General features: G+C 43.6%; 1 protein-coding gene across 2 annotated transcripts in view; it reads right to left on the minus strand.

Annotated features, from left to right (window-relative positions):
• LOC126537871 (MAM and LDL-receptor class A domain-containing protein 1-like) overlaps window positions 1-17,181 on the minus strand; it is a 242,010-nt gene that overhangs the window by 76,048 nt on the left and 148,781 nt on the right. For both annotated transcript variants that reach the window (XM_055074502.2, XM_050184968.3), the window contains exons 36-42: window positions 14,736-14,870; window positions 12,657-12,802; window positions 9,958-10,042; window positions 7,180-7,299; window positions 6,415-6,570; window positions 4,676-4,758; window positions 2,981-3,148 (exon numbers count right to left, since the gene is read on the minus strand). In XM_055074502.2, the coding sequence (XP_054930477.2) occupies window positions 2,981-3,148; window positions 4,676-4,758; window positions 6,415-6,570; window positions 7,180-7,299; window positions 9,958-10,042; window positions 12,657-12,802; window positions 14,736-14,870 (893 nt within the window). The remainder of the gene's footprint in view (window positions 1-2,980; window positions 3,149-4,675; window positions 4,759-6,414; window positions 6,571-7,179; window positions 7,300-9,957; window positions 10,043-12,656; window positions 12,803-14,735; window positions 14,871-17,181) is intronic.

The raw sequence follows: 17,181 nt of genomic DNA on the forward strand, positions 1-17,181 counted from the left end.
ACGTATTACAGGGATGGCAGACGAGATTTACCTCCCCCTCACCATTCCCTTACCGCCCATCAGAGTTTAATCTGGCGCCAGATCCAGACCAAAGCATTTATTTCTCCATATCTGGCACATTTATTTCACCCTGGTCTCCATAATCCACAATGTACCACCTGCCGAGCGCCCCGGGCAGATCTTTTCCACTGTCTGTGGAGCTGCCCCACGCCCATGGCGGTAGAGCCCATTCCCAACCCTTCCTTTTCCTCGTGGGAGGCCGCTCTTCGGGCCACTTGCTCGGATGACCAGCTCTGGCTGGTGGACCGTGCTTGCCTAGAGATGTCGGCCAGGGGGCTCCCGGACGTCTAGGAGCCCGACCACATTCAAATAGAACCAATAAAGTTTTATCCATGCATCCATCTGCCGTGCCGATGCTGCAGCCCGGGTACAAGAAAAGTTTTGTGCAGCCGAACGCAAGCAGGAACTGCGTACCGAGGATCCGGCAGGCTGCCAAGCCGTCATTTATTGAAGCGGCGGATTCAACCCAGTGATAAACGCCGGGGCCGCACGTTTCAGCTTCGCTGGTGAACCATCTGTACAGAGTGCTTGGGCGGTAATTTTTTTCATAGTAGGCGGGCCTTGTTTACGATGTGTAAAACCGATTCTGCGTAACAGGCACGAAGTGCTAAACTAGACGTTCACCAGGCGTTTCACAACGCTCTCGTTTGACATTCTTATTACATTTTAAGCTCGAAACAATCTGGGCATCCCAGCAATTTTGGAAGAAATCGCCGAACAAGATCCAAAACACCAGCAGGAAGAGCTCCTGACGTCATGCTGAGTACCAGCTACAGCTGGGGGAGAGGGCGCACGCGTGGGTTACGAACCATGGCTACCTGAAGTAACGAGGTCACCCACCTCTGGGGGTAGAAAATGCGCGCCTGGTTAAGAGATGATTATGTTTCTCTCTCTCTAACATTTCAAAGTTGTGTGAATAACCAATTTAATCAATGCACATACACGGAATAGGAAAAATCTTGCGAATTGATCCCAAGAGTGCCTGGCAATGTGTTTTTTGTCGCAATCTGCTATAACACACAATCATGTTTAAAGAGATATCTGTATTTTGGCTAGGACACCAAGCAACAGAGCGGCAATAAAAAAGAAAACGGGGGAGCTTGATTAATAGTAGGAGACATATGACGTCAACAGAGAATGGAAGCAAAGAAAGTAACATAAACATCTTTTGATCTGTTTCAATAACTTTGCAGAAAGATTGCATTGACGAGAAAAATCGTGCACTCCAAAAGGAAAACTCTTATGGCTGTGTAAGAAAAGGCGACTTCCTACAGGTGTTCACCACACTCTCCACCTCCCCGTGATGTGTACAGTACACGATGTACTGCGAGCATGACGTGGAGGCTAAGGATGCCGTAACCACCGGTAGCAAATCGTGTTTTCTTACACAATCCTAAGCGTTTTCCATTATCGAGTGTACGATTTTCGTACAAGTTAAGCCACGGTTATGGCTGTCCCTAGCGTTTGTGAAGTGAAACGTCTCTAAAAAATGACGTGGATTACTTGCAGAAACCGGTGCATTTAAAACATGGTATAGCTTTATTCCTTATATCTTGCCAGCCGTACTACCCGCGCACACTGCTTAAATATCGCGGCGTAGACCATGCACGTGTAACTTGCGCAGATGGCGCTGCTGTTGCACGGATGCTAACGTAATCAGAGCTAGAGTTACCCTCTCGCGCGGCGTTGAGAGAGGAATAGCTCGGGAGAACTTTTGTCCTTCTGACGAGGAATGTTCGCTTTTGATGCTCATCACAGCTGATACTCAACAGCATGTGTAATACTTGCAAAGGTACCCTATGTCGCAAAATTACACAATTGCTCAGCTATGCTCTCTCGTCCCTCGCGTTCGACATGCGTGGTCCAAAACGGCGTGAGGAGACTCACGCAGCAAGACGGAGGCACACCCAAGCGCTTTGTCCGCGGCGAAATGTGTCCCTCTCCATAGCGAGCGGAACGGCAGAGAATTGAGGCACGAACCATTTACGAATACGGCGAGCTTGAGCGGCGCAGGGCATTAGAGAGCTTCACGGTTGAAGCGATGGGGGTCATTTCTTTACCGTAGTGCCCAAACAGTCTTTGGAATACAGTCCCGCTCAGTACGAGTTTAGAGTGGGAATGACTGCAAAACTGGGCCGCAAGACCCCCAGTAGCTGTAACACAACTTAGGAATGTAACCTCTCTAATGCGGGAATAAATGTAACTTGTGCATTTGGCGGGTGTCATTTCAGTGCCCTGGTGCAATATACCGTCTCCAGCTCTCAGAAGCCTTTTCACGCACCCAGAAACAGACCATACGGTTCTTAATCTCCATTACGTCGCAATGCTAGCCATCTCCACTCACGGAAACTGCAGTGGATCTGAAACATCCATTAACGCGCAGCCGTCGCATTTTGTCTTACCTTATAGGAAGAACACAGCGGCCTCTCAACTCTACATATGTGCAGGAGGCATAGAAAGTGTGCGAATTACATCGCAAGTATAACACGTCCTAAACAAAATATTCAAAATTTTCAAACCTCCAGACAGTCTAGCTACGTGTGCCTAAGGATTTGACAACTGTTTTATCAACACTCTGACATCCTTTTCAGCTGCTCTTCAAACAGCAAGTTTGCGCAATACAATGCCGTAACTTATTGCCTTGAGCAAGCCATCTCAAGACGTTGATAAAGGGAATGCTGTCTGCGCAAGCACAATCTTTCCAACGAGAAACGTAGTTCCTCCACTGCTACGTTTTCGAATGCACAAACATTTTCAGATGGAACGTGCACCACCCAACTGTCAGGTTGTGACACAAAAATCGCATATCCGGTTATATTGAAGATTATTGTGACCAGTATCTACGCTCTCAACATACATAAAGAAGCACATGGCCTGATTATTCGTATATGTAATGGTGCTGACATGTCTGCATTTTTACCTGGTAAGGAGCACTGCTTGGGAACGCTGTGCTGATGCCAGTAAAGTGAAAGAAATCACTCGGCTTTCGCGCAGTCCACACAGTCTTCCATGGTCCGTCTTTCGTTGTGCGAAATACGAGTTTGAGCGATGGCTCGCTTTTTCCTTGCATAGCGTAGAAAAACGTAACCTGTTTCAGACAAAATTGGGCGTAAGAACAAAGGACAAAGATATCGAAATACTTTTCAAACCACTACAGTCAAACACCATACTACATTACCAGCATAGCAACCACCCGGTTAAGGGTATTCCACAAAATTGTACAATGAAAAAATTTACCCTTGAAGTCTCCACTTTTTCTCCATTTTTCTCTAAAGTACCTTTAAAGCGTAGCACAATCTTCAGAAAACATCTGCAGGATGTGGCATAACTGTAGTCCTCGAGCACAATTTCTCTAGCAGGCGAGAAATAGTTGAGTGAGAAGTCAATATAATCGTTCAACCATTTACCAAAATTTCGCTAAATAACATTTAAAGCAGTCGTTTTAACGTACATGCTGCAATATCTAAATTTTATACCATGTGTTGGCAACGCCATACCCACCTGCACGAAATACTGACCATGACACTAGTTTGAAGATGGGCGTTTCCAAAAAGAAATACGTCCGTGTTCCTGTGATTTTTTTGCTTTCATGTATCAAAACGCGTTCTGTTTAATAGAAAATTACGGGGAAGGACAGGGCCCCTTTATCCCAAGCGTGAAGTCATTTATCTTAAAACTGGGGCTATATTCAAAATTTGTTCCAAGTGGATCTTCCTTGAGAACTCACTGGCTTCAATTCTTTAACTGCAATACGTGCACTTTGGTTGTACGATTGGTTAGAGTAACTGTGTTACTTTTTTTTTTCAGTTGTGCATTGTGATTTCTTGTGAAATATCCACCTCCTCTAGTAAACCGCATCAATGAGTAGATTGGTTATATGCCGCAGAGAATTTTAGAAAAAATCTCAACTCTAAAATAAACCCTGGCATGCACAATACCTATTAATCTACGAAATTATTGCTGCTGGGAGCCGTAATAGCATGCATTATTTTGTGAAACGTAGGTGCAAATTAAACTTAGGTGCGACTTGGTATAACACATGTTTCAAATCAAACAAATGCGCGCTAAAGCAAGCACGATATGTGTTTATATTACTAAGAGTAATTCTCCAATGATCACTACTGAGGATAATATCGGTGATCAACGACGTGACAAAAAAAAAAGACCATTAAGTTTAAGGGAGCTTTGGGTAAGCGAAAAATTGGATGCAGGCAAACTATTTGATTGCCGTTCACGAGATGGCTGACCTCCCGCTTATGGAATCATTGTGTAGAGAGTATATAGGCGAGCGAACAGCAAGGATGCAGTAAAGGAAATCATGGTGAAAATATGTGCTCTTTATTACATGGAGTCTTTGACGTGCTTCCGGCTCCCAAACCGCCTCCTGCATATGCAGCCAGTAGAAGCATTGCCTCCGAGATCTATTTCCGTCATCTACAGAGGGTCGTCTCTGGAGCTTGGATCTGGACACCACCTATTGGCCACTAGTTCGTGCACTTCTACTTTATTTCCACGTCTAGAGCGACGTCCGCCATATTCTGCGCGACAAACCACAAGGGTAGGGAGGTGCGCTACAAGAGTCGGGATGTTTCTTATTGGTACATCGCATACTCACGGCGCAAAATGTCGAGTTGTCAAGTGTCGGACCTATGATGGTTGCATTTATCGTTGTACGCGATCCGACCATGATGAACTTCCCTGAAAAGTTTGGACGAGATATCAGGAAAAATGAAAGTGATATTAGAGCACGTGTAACTTTTAGAAAAAATATAACGTTTGACAGCAAATAATCTGAGTGCGCTATATTTATTGCTTGAGTAGAATCTCCGCTTGCCTGCGCCTTAATATTTAGGGAACAAACGGAAAATAAAAATAAGAAACTTATAACGGCCACAAATCTTTCATGATAATAAATTTATCTTTCAGTAATTTTTAATCTTCAATGGAAACTGATTATAGTGGCAGGATCGGCTACTTTTTCTTACATTTTTCATTATTCGGTGTCATTGGGAAAATCAGAGGATCTTAAAGAATATCAGTAATTTTCCTTGTGAACTTGCATGGTAAAGCGGTAAAGCTTCAGTGAAAATAACACTTTCGCCATTTTACTGCAACATTTGTAAGTTATCTTGGCGCTGGAACGCACCGCAAAGGCTACTAAGATGGGTCGTAAGTTTATTGTATTTCAGAAACATTCATGAGTGACGTTTTGAGAAACCCCTAGTCGTAATGTCGTCATGTGAAGCTAATGAAAACAATACAGAGCTTCTCCCGGGCAGGATGGCGAGCTGGACATAATGACTTCTCTTTCATTTTTTCACATGAGCCACTCCTAGAAAGATCGCTAGTTTGTTACTTAATGACAAGATTGAAAAAAAAAATGACATCTTTCCTTTTTGTCAATTTTGTAAGGAGGTAGGGTTAAGCTAAGCATTTTTTTATGTTAGAAGGCCGGTCCTCGTGCAAGTCTTGCAATAGTTTGCAGGTCGTCGATACTGTACACTGTCTCCCCCAGCGTCCACGTAGGCCTGCGTGTATTAGGAGCTGTGCACATCAACACGGATTCGGTTCCACGAAGAAAACCTTCTGTAAGAAATCTTTGACAGTTTTACGAACAAATAAGCAACGCGTTGTGTGGGCTGCGTCCACAGCATTTTGAGACCTCGTGGAGTACTTGCGTATCTCTAGACAGATCCCCCCCCCCCTCAACTTTGTTTTTACCTCACAGCATATTTTCTTACTTTTTCCAACGTGTAGCTTTGTTGATATGAATTACGGCTTATCATTTTAATACAGGCAAATTCCATGTGCAACTTCATTAGTACAAATGAAAGATAGGTGGCGACGTCACTCTGGATCGTGCATCAGCTAGCGGCAACGCCATTCACCATGACCGTGTATACTTAGGTGTGGTTATTTTTTTATTGGAAAGAAACAAATGTAATGCGTTGCAGAATAAATAAAACTCCAACGCCCAAATAATATCATATTTTGTATGTGCGTGCGAAATTTACCCACATTTACAAGAAGCTACAATGAAAACCATTACGTCATAGTGAAGTACCAACGCTAACATTTCCGCGCGAAGCTTCAGTAAAGATTACCTTCAGATGACGCTTTAGAAATTAATGTTCTTCCACCGGATAAGTCAAACTAGGGTTCAGGAAGAATACATTATAAATCTAAGGAGATTCAGAGTTCCCCGCAGTCTTACGTTGACGATGAGCATTATGCCGAATTATGACGCCTTTTTAAACTCGCCTTCAATCTCCGGCGAAAATTCTCTCGGCTGAAAAGTGCAATTGAGCTTCCGTTCTTTTACCGACCTACAAACATTCGTAAGACGCAGTGTACCATCTGGCGTTCCCGTTGTGTGGTCTCTCGTCGGTGAGTGCAACAGGAACGGCGATGGACGTGTCAACCTCCATGTTTTTTTCGTTTTGTCCGTCGGCGCCTGGGGCACCCAGTCGCAGAAGGAGGTGTCGAAGTTGCAGCTCAGTCGGTGGTCACCTGATAATTTTACGACAAAAATCAAACCACCTGAATAAGAGAAAAAAGCTCCAAAAGTACAAGATAATAGCCGATTACTTTAAAATAAAGTTTATTCTGGAAGAATACTGACGATATACACCACAGAAATGATGCATACACTCTTGTAGTCGTAAATAAGTATCCGCAAATATAGGAATGCATCGCTTTTGTCATCTGTCACCTGTGTATAATGTCTTTAGGGTGCATTCTGATTCTTGGAATTTTTAGACTGCGGCCTTCTTACTTCGTCAACTCATATGGTTCTGTGAGAAGCTGTACGCTCTGTTGAATTTCACAATACCAAAATACAGTTACAGATTAAAATATAGAAACAGTTATTAAAGCAACAAAAAGATAGTGTTGCTACAAATAGTTGGGCCCAAACATAGCCTTTACAATGTGTAGCCGATAATCGGGCGACTGAGTTTTCAATTTAACGATCTTCTTATGTCCTCTTCCAATTACTGATGCCTTAGGTGCCCCCTGTTGCTGTAAGACAGCTTAACCAGCTAGATGACTTCAGATATATTGTTGACTCATCTTTCAAACAACCTCAATTGGATTGAAGCATTGTAGGAAGGTACTAACCGCAATTCTGCTCGTCACTGTTGTCTCCGCAGTCGTCCACGTAGTTGCAGCGTTCGTAGCTCATCACGCAAGCGCCGTTTGCACAGCGAAATTGGAGGTCTGCGCAGTTTTCTTGTTTAGCTGCACATTATGAAGCAGAAATGAGCACAAAGAAAATCAGCACACGTCGTAAGGGTGGCGGTTTCGGTGAGCTGGTATTGCATGACATATCCTTGGCATTAGCGAGAGGAAAGAGAACAGAGGGCCGCGATTTTTATGACTCATAGCATAAGAAGCCTATAAACAAAGACACGAAGGCGAGCGTAGGGGAAATTACTCGTAGCTACTAATCGAATTAAATAAATGGTAAGTTAATGGAAAATGAAAGTGGATCAAAAAACAACCGTCGCATAAACCAGGGTCTCAGATCCGGCAGCACTGATGCCTTCAGGTAGCATGTGTGGGTTCACTGACCAGCAGCCTTCACCCCAAAATTCAGTGCCATTCCACTGTTTGAAGAAGGATGACGAGCGAAGCTGTGTACGTGGGCACCACAATGGCGAACTGCACTTCCGCCGCGGGTCGGCCCGACATTGCACTATCTTCGGGATCGGCGCACGTGTGAGGAGTGCTTAACGCCTGCTTCACCTCTGCTGGGAGTCGACCCAGCATTGCACAATCCTTGGGATCGGCCCAAGTTCGTAGTTTTGTGCCTACACACGGACATGATCCTGGGGGACTAGCCCTTACCAGCTTCGCTGAAATTCGCTGTAAGATTGGTTACGCATTATTGATTCCTAAATAAATAAATAAATAAATACCTAATAATTAATCAATTAATGAAGATGACGAACGTGGCAGCAGTGCCACGAGCGCATTCGCGCGTTAGCGCCGAGGGGCGCCAACGAGCCAGCTGCGGAAGGAGACGATGCTGGAACCAATCCTGATGATGATGATAGTTTGTGTTATCACACTGACTGGGGGAACTATCCTTTAATAGCTTCGCTGTAGAAGTCCACATAAACGTGACGCCTGCGGCAGAAGAGATGTTCCACATCCGCCGCCAAAGCTCGTGAGTAGTGGCGCTGGCTAAAACTCCCAGGGTTAGTTCTAGTAGATAAACATACATACCCGAGAAAATGTATGGTAAAACAGCGCCAGCGGTAGCTCAGTTGGTAAGAGCATCACACGCGTTCGGTTCGTATCCCCCCTGCGAACAGTTGTTTTTTCATCCACTTTCATTTGCATTACATTATCGTTTCTTCAATTCAAATAATTAAGGAAAGGAAATGGTCTCGTTGCCATAGAAACTGGATGACGTCCCACTTGTTCATCGCACAAATTTCAGTTGAATATGTGAGAGCACGTGAGGTATTTTTTTAGGGTAGTTAGCTCAAGCTTGAAGCGCGTTACCGCGAGAAGTGGTTCAGCAAAGGTTCATGTTTCAAAATAGTACGCCTTTTGAGAATGCCATCCTGACCGATACCCGGAAGTGCTAAAGTTAGCGGGCGTGGCTGTGTTTCTTGGTGGGGGCGGTAATACTTACTGGACAATAAACGTGACTGTCACAGTTTAGAGTACTCGATAGCTACCGGACGACGATAGCCCAGCAGCTCTAGGCCGGACAACATAAAGGCGCTCCGCAACTGGTGATACCTTCTACCCGTGCTCCCGAGAGCTGTGCGCATGTGTGAATTACGCAAGAGTCATGTGGAGACTTTTGCTCCTCGAAATCTGCCTTTTCCTAGAGACTACAGTACGACGCAAGAAGGCGTGCTTTGCCCCGTTTGTACCTAGCTTTGCTGTATTACGCGCGACTTTCGTAACGCCGCGGCTCATGATTGACAGATCCTCTGCTCAAATCAAGTTTTTCATGAAGTTCTGACTTTTTTATGTCTCTGTGTACCTTACCTCTTTCGCTTCCCCAGTGGATGTTACTTTCGTATACTTCACTATCAGCTCTGACACGGAGAGTTCCTTCCAAAGGCAGTGAAAAAACCCGTTGCCAATCACGGGGTCGTTTCGCTGCCCTTGAAATTTTTTACAAAGCTTAAATTTCTGGAATAGACATCGCACCCTTCCTCTTGTGAGAACCCCGCTTTGAGACCGAAAGTCAAAGAAAGGCACAAATGCGCCTACGTAAGGCGTTCTGCCTGCAAGGTCGCCGAACAGCACGTGAGTTCAATAAATCGGCCAATGCAGAAAGCGTCACACCACGAGAAAGAGTTTGCCGCTCAGCAAAAAATGTGGAAGAAAATCAAGGCGGCGCTCATGACGTAAATGTAACGTATTCCCTTGGATATTATATGGGACCTGGCGGTGAAGAAATGTGGCTTGCGGACGCTAGTCGAGGCAGAAAGAGAGAGTGTCTACAATGGCAGTCAAACTCGCCTCCTGGCAATGCGACCTTTCAATTTCTGCTATCTCCTCTAATAAGGAATCAATTTAAAAATTTTTGTGCAGTAAGACGTTTCTTAGGCGGTGTCTTGCAGCTGCTGAGTGTGTAATCGAAATTTGAAATTTGTCCCTGGTGACGTCGCTATAAAATCAAACTTAGCCACAAAGCATTTAACCGAAGAACAAAATTCCTCAAGCATAACGGAAAGTGTATATAAGCAGTGTTTTCTTTATGAGCCGAGAACTGCTTCTGCTGAGTGATTCTCTGCATTGAAGGTAAATGTAGCACCATGTTTTAGTAAACACTTTCGCAATAGTTGCGTAAACCAAATCACATTTCCGTGCTTACTGATAAACGCATATGTATTACTAAGAAAAGAAAAATATACTTCGTGCTCTCACCTGGCAATGCACAGTCCCTGTACTGGATGTCGTCCACAGCGAACATAGAGCGCCCTGGTACAAAGTGAACCCCGGAGAAGTAAAACTGCAAGAAAGGACAAGTTCTAAGTAAAGATTTCCCAGGCACATGAAGTTTTCCTTTAAATTTCGTTGTGCACGCTTGCTCTTTTCCTTTTGCTTTTCTCAGACAGCAGTGTACTATTCGAGTAACATAGACCAGAGCGTCATCCAATTGTGCAAGAAAGGTTTTAAATTGCATTTCGTTAATGGAATGAAGATGCGGATGGACAGGGGGGATGGACACAGTGGGGGTGGACAACTGGTTACGTGAAAGCGTATTGATGTGTACCAGGCTAAGAAACTTGCAAGTAAAAGATACTTCAAGAGGCATCTCAAAGAGTTGAGTAGCTGTAAGTCATTTAGTCAAACATGTCTTTGTAGTTCACCAGCGGTAGCGATGAAAATAATCTCGTCCCTTATGATGGAGAAGAGACGGACGGAATGAATTAGACAACCACAAGTAGGGTAGCATGCAAATTAGTTGCGTTAAGCACAAACTGAGAAAGTAACCAGACGTTAATGATGGCACATTTATCACCTTAGTAACCCACTTCTTAACAAAATTTAAATATATAACAAGGCATTTATAAGGTAACAAACAAGACAGAAGCAGCCAGGTGACATACACTGATACCTGTCGTAGAACATTCAATTCATTAGACAGTTGCACACACAGACTATTTTATTTAGTTTGCGGGGAACACTTTTCGGAGATAGAACATATCTGTACAATAGAACACAAACGTGACTTGCACAACGCAACCTGCAATTCACAATTCCTATAGGCTAATTGAAATCTTTACGGAAACAAATTGGAGACTTGACACCAATTCTCCGACTTCTCTATTCGTTTCATCAAAATGATAAGTAATTCATATGAACGCTTTTGTACCTTTATGTGGAACATGCAGGAAATTTAAGTCCCTATAGGATAGTAAACGGGAATCTTTCAATGAGGTGTATTATTTTGCTATCTTAGTTAACGATAACTTCATTATTTTCTGTTGATTGTTAAGCAAGACATTCTTGAAGACTGTCACGACCGTCAAGTGGTCCTAGTTTTGGCAGCTATGCTACAGTATTCCCCGCTCATTGCTTTATGAACTCTGTTTTATTTCAACTGGCAGGATGTAACGTCCATTTGACTCCTGGACCCCAAGGCAGAATTTCCATACATGCGGAATATATAAACGTTCCTGTGGCACGCATGTCAAAAACCTCCTGGTGGTACAAATTGCCAGGAAGGCCCTACTACATCGTCTCTAGCAGACGATCTGAGCTCGTACATACAGAGCACGTCCCATGCTAGAGGGATTTGTGAAAACAGGCCCTGACCACTCATGGAAGCTTGCATGCTATAACCGAAGGCGGCAGGCTCAACCCAAGCAGTTCGCATGCACTAAGAGACCCACGTATTGAACACGTGTTAATTTGGAAGCTAAATCTGAGTAAACGACCCATTTATGCCACAGGAAATGCCGTAGTGGAGGACTCTGCGATGATTGGTTACTGGACATTTTTTCTGTCGGCGCCTGCCGCTGTGCAAAGAATGATTTTTTTATTCCACCCTATTTTCAATGTGTGGTGTCTGGGTTGCGATTACCTAACGCAATATTGTGTGCGACAGCAGAACACCGTACGCGACTCTGTTTGCTCTAGGTAATCCTATCGTCCTATCTTGGGGTAAGTGTGTAAGTCACATACTGTGAAACAAGAAAGTCGCATTTTCGCCCCAAAGGCAAAGCATCGATTGCAATACCAAATTAGTGGACAGGCACACGAAGTAAGCGTATTAGTTTTATCGGCCGTATAAACTTGTAAACATAGGAACACTAACTAAATTAACAACCATGGTGTCACGCACGCGCAAGCAAACATGAACACATCTCACTCGACAACCGCGGAAACTCGCTGTCGAAGCACTCGCGCGAGGAAACACTGCATCAGCAGCGACCGAAGTGGCATTCATGGTGTCTATCGCTTCAAAAAAAAAGTGAGCGCCGAGAACAGACAGCACACACAAAGGTGTGAGCCACTGACGCACCCCAACGCAGGTCGCTCTCAAGGTACGGCCGGGCGACCGCGCGCAGCTGCCGCATGCGCAGTTGCAGCCGGAGTAGAACACCGCCCCCTCTCTACCCTTCCCCTCGGTGCCTTGCAACCTTGGATGCCTCCTGTACGACGGGAGACGGCGCGCTTTCTGCCCACTTCCCTCTCTTTCGCGTAGGCGAGATTGAGCCGCGATTGTGGGTTCCCCTCGCAAGTTTTCACTCGCACAGACAACGTAGGGAGCGCGGCGACAGTGTTATCGCTTAAGGCTTTAGTTATCGCCCTTCTATTTCATACGGCGCCTCATGACAACATCGAAGCCGACGGCGGAAATGCGCTTGCAGTGCCCATGAAATTGCTATCGCAATAAAAACTCTATCCCTGCCGAGAAGTTAGATTCCCTCTTTTTCTTACGGATTTCCAGCTGTAGGTAAATATGTCCAACAAGCCCTACCTGGTAAGTGAAAATACTGACCTGATGCCTCTAAAACCTAAGGCGCCGCTTAAGTCGTACTTATTGTAAGGTAATGTGGGCTTGTTCACTGTAAGTATATCGGAAGCAACAAACAAATTTTCTTCCCATGACTCACGCTGATTTCTGATGGATAGCGGCCTATTTCGACCGCTCCGAAATTCCAGGTTCCTTCTTCAGGGGTCTCACTCAGCGCACTAAGAGTCCAGACTGGCAAACCATACCCGCCAGCCCTCATCATCAGGTCGATGTCCATACGTGTTCCTGAAAAAGAGGACGATACAGAAATAAAGCACAAGGGAAAAAAAATCACCCACACATCGTTTCTTCTGGCCGTGAGTTGGCATTGGCATTGTTCCTCTATACAGTTTGTCCCTGTCTCAGTAGAGGTGTAAACCCCTGCTTCTTTTTATTGCGTTATAATGACGCATGACTAGGTGGTGTGACGAATATGGATAGGAAAACTTAAGATGTACTTTGGTTTTTGTTTCTGATTGTTTTCGGCTTTGCGAATATAGGTTTACAATAGAAATGACTTATTTATGAAGATCAAGCAGAGCGCACATGAAACTGCTGATCCAGAAAATGCCACTGGTTGAGTAAAAGTGACTGCCATTACCTAGGTTACGACTTTTTATAGTTGTTAAAGGTTCCTAATGCCGTTGTTTCTAAAGACAGATATGCATACAGTCATGTGACACTTATATGCTGCTGAATGCAGACAGCAAGATTCATTCCTCACTTCAGCGCAACTTACTACCAAAAAAGTGAATGTGGTGTGACCATTAAACCGAAAGCACAACTTCAAACACGAACGTCAGCGCAGCCAACTGCCCAGAAAAGTATTTTCTGATACCTAAAGCATAAAACGCAAGGCCCTCCTTTTGAAATTAGAAAAAGCCCTACAGAACCGAGTTTGGATTTCTTTCACGCATCTAGAATTTGAAGCCCACAAACACTGAAGGCAGCTTAAGGTGGGGAAGGGTCCGCTTTCTTTGTACAACACGGCCACTTAGTTCAAGAAGCAATTGTTTTTCCATGGAGTAATTCATTAGCGTGTTGCCTACTCTGAAAGCCACGTTACATGAAGTGTGTGCGATCTATCTTTTTCTCATATCCAACTGCATAGCCACAAACATTTCCAAAACTAGCTTCGACATGCATGTCAATATCTAGGTATCTAATAACATTCGAGGGACGTTTTTTATTCTTTCATTACACAATGTTCACATCATTCAAAGATAGATTATTTACTTTTATATTAGGTATTGCTATGTTATTGCTTCTAAGTTTCTGCTCAGACTTGGCATACCGTGATATTATACCCATCGAAGTTGAGCACTGATAGCGCCATGATGTGAAGTCTGGATTTCTGTATCGTTTCCGGGCCTTTGTCAAGCTACAGACAGCAGGTTCTAGTGCAGAAACCCATTTCATGAACGTTTTGGAGAAATAAAAAAGAAATTGAATTTACCTCATTGTTCATCCGCTGACCTAACACAACTTTAATTTCGCACATGTGGTCCTGAGGACGGAATTCCAGTTCCCACTGGCAGCAAGTTGTCCTTTTTTAAAATATCGTGACGTATCGTTGCCACAAGTTCAGAGCTGAACATGAATTGAAGGCGTTCTTTTTTATTTTAGCTTATTTTTTATTAAGTACATGCATCTTCACAACGTTTTTCTTCAATTCATGGCCAGCTTGCTTCAGGTGGAAAAGCTTCGATGTAGTTCAGTCCACCGTTACCCTTGATTTGCATTTTATTGCATCAAAAGGTTTCTAGACGAACACTATTGCTCAAAAAGTGACAGTTACAAAAATAGTTATAACATGAAAAAAAGACTGCCGAAGCAAGATACTCAAGTGAGCCACCGTTTAGTGTATACTTTTCATCAATTTCATGCGCACGCATGTGTCGATTTTCGTACGAAGCGGAGCTACAGGCTTTATACAGCAGTATTCATTTAGACCAGTACGAGAGAGAAGGTGAAAAGACGTCCTTGTGTCCTTGTATGCTTTCGCATTCCGCCATGCACTTGTAGCAAGAACGCAGAACCAAAGCGTTCAAAATTACGCATTACTTTACACAGCAAGTTCGAGTTATCGCTAAGAACCTTTAGGTTCTTAGCAATATAACAATTATAAAACCTGATAAACACCAAAAAAGCGAATGGAAATTGGCTTAAACGTACTAACCATTCAAAATGTAGTTGTACCAAAACGTGAGCGTGCATAATTTGTCGGTGTTCCTAATAACTGGAGAATTGATGCCTGCACGCGTAGTTCTTCGAGTGGGCCTCGTTGCATTTGAATGAAGCAGCAGGTAAAATCCTGAAATGGATAAAAACAATGGTCCATTTGTTTCTTCACATATAAGCAGCATTGTCATTTCTGATTTATCCTCAGCAGTACCTTTGGCCAGTATCTGGGGCACCACGAAACTCCTCGCATAAAGCTATGAATTCGGAACTCGAAATGGACACACGGAGGGCCTTTTAACTGTGACTGTGTTTTTAGGTTACACATATATTGCTTTTTCGACACCCTGGGTTATTGTGTTCAACTATACGAATGGTTCTGGTTTTATATTTCAACAAGGCGCACCTTCTCACTGAGGTTTGATGCTTACTTTACTGTGTTCGATACGAGAACTTCATTTCGAAAACCAACAAGTTCAGTCTCCTTTGTTTGCTTGAATGCTTACGGTGGCGATTAAACTCTATTTTTCTCTTCAGTGATCACTGGTAATAGGCAGGAACATTCACAACAGATGTCAGTAAAGCAACTACATTTCTCACATTGCAATAGAACTTTGCACACAAAAATTAAAGACAGACATAGTCACTGAGTCACCAGCGTGGGTACAAACCAAAATGAGATTATTTGAACAAGACAAACACTTGATGGAGCAAGTAGTGTCTGAGCGTGACGAAACGCAATGACTTTTCGCACGGAGAAAACATGAAAATGTATCATTTTTTTGCTTATGAGTAAAAATATATTCATTGTACTTACTTTTCAGGTTTCCAATCCATAGCATCCGAAATTGGTGAGCCGTGTGGGCTCTAGCATTAGAACAGCCTACTTCTCTCTCTTTCTTTTAAACAAGTGCATGCATCTTTCATTGATACAAGAATCGGATATCACTAGAGGTATCCAAACGATTCGCCTTCAGAGTCACCTCCGATTTTTCCTTATTTACTGTGAATAGCACGAACTTCGTGATAAGTTCAATGCAATTATTATTACAGTGAAGCTATCTATGGCTACCTTCCGGAAAAATCGTGGCAGCGAACAGAAAACGCCTCGCGACAAAGCCAACTTTCTCGCGAATGCTCTGTTGCTCTCAATGTAATGTGGACATCTTGGAAAAAATCATACTGAAATTGGCCGCTAAGTCGACTAATCATTACGTCGAGTTTCATTTACTTGTCATAATTAGTTATTGGACAGTGAAGTTGCAAACGTTACAGAATTTCCATCTGTTGTTAATACATGGCCATCTACAGAAGGAGTATGGTTAGAGAAAACACCTGCAACTCTTGTTTTATCAAAGCTATCCCCCCAAAGCTTATATGACAATTACCCGTAAGAAAACTCTAATTTTACGCCGAGTTTTATTTACTTTTCATGATTACATAGCTCATATTGAAATTGCAAATACTGTGGAATTCCCGTCTGCTGTCGATACATGGGCTTCCGCAGGAGGGAAACGGACAGCCCCATTTTGTCCGCTAGAATAAAACTATAGTCCTTACAACCTTTATTCAGCTAGTGAACTAGGTAGTATGCTGAATCACAAACTACAGATAAACATGTTTTGTTTCGTGCCTTCCCTTTGACTGCACCCTGGTCAACGCATATCCATTGACATATCGTAGTTCGCGTCGATGATCAGTTTAACGGCCACCTGCGTCTAAACGACGCCCCGTTGCAGCTGCGTCGACATCTGCGCCTTTAGAGCTGCGCCGTAAAAGCTCTTCGGTGGTAGCTCTGTGTATGTATGACATGGAGCGTTACATAGTGCGCGCCTGATGTTACTTTGTATTCCGCATAAATGACATATAAATAATTCTATGCACAGTTACTTGCCAACAAAACTCTATACCAGCATAATTTATACCACCAGAGCAGTTTCGCTCGTCAACCACCTTCACAAGGGGAAATGGCTGCTCAGTTTTTTGTTCAATCACTAGGCTAGGTTGTTTTAATACAGGTGCATTCCTCTAGTGCTTCAAGAAATTTTCTTCTTATCCTAAAACGCTGCTGCCCTCCCGCCTCCCACCTTCTGAAATTGTTTAACCACGCGAACACCTTTTGCACGGCATTTCTGATTTCCACGCACTCTTGCAGCGTCATTTAAAACGGCAATATTCATTCCCTCTTTTAGTTTTACATATTGTTGACCGAAATGTAGCTATCGAGAGAGTGAGAAAAGCTACAGTAATTCTGATAATTGTCTACTAAAGCGTAATCATTGTTTGGTTCGGCCGTGACTTTGTTCTTGCTTAGTTTTGCATACTTGCTTTGTCTAGCTTATGCGCATCTACCCATGCCCTGTCCGGTTGCAAAGAATTATTGGGCTTTAGTAGGCAATGGCCAGATTTTCTCGCCGCCTCCGGCTTCTTCAATGCAAGCGTAC

The sequence above is a fragment of the Dermacentor andersoni genome, chromosome 4, assembly GCF_023375885.2.
Source record: "Dermacentor andersoni chromosome 4, qqDerAnde1_hic_scaffold, whole genome shotgun sequence".
In the NCBI taxonomy this organism is placed as follows: Eukaryota; Metazoa; Arthropoda; class Arachnida; order Ixodida; family Ixodidae; genus Dermacentor; species Dermacentor andersoni.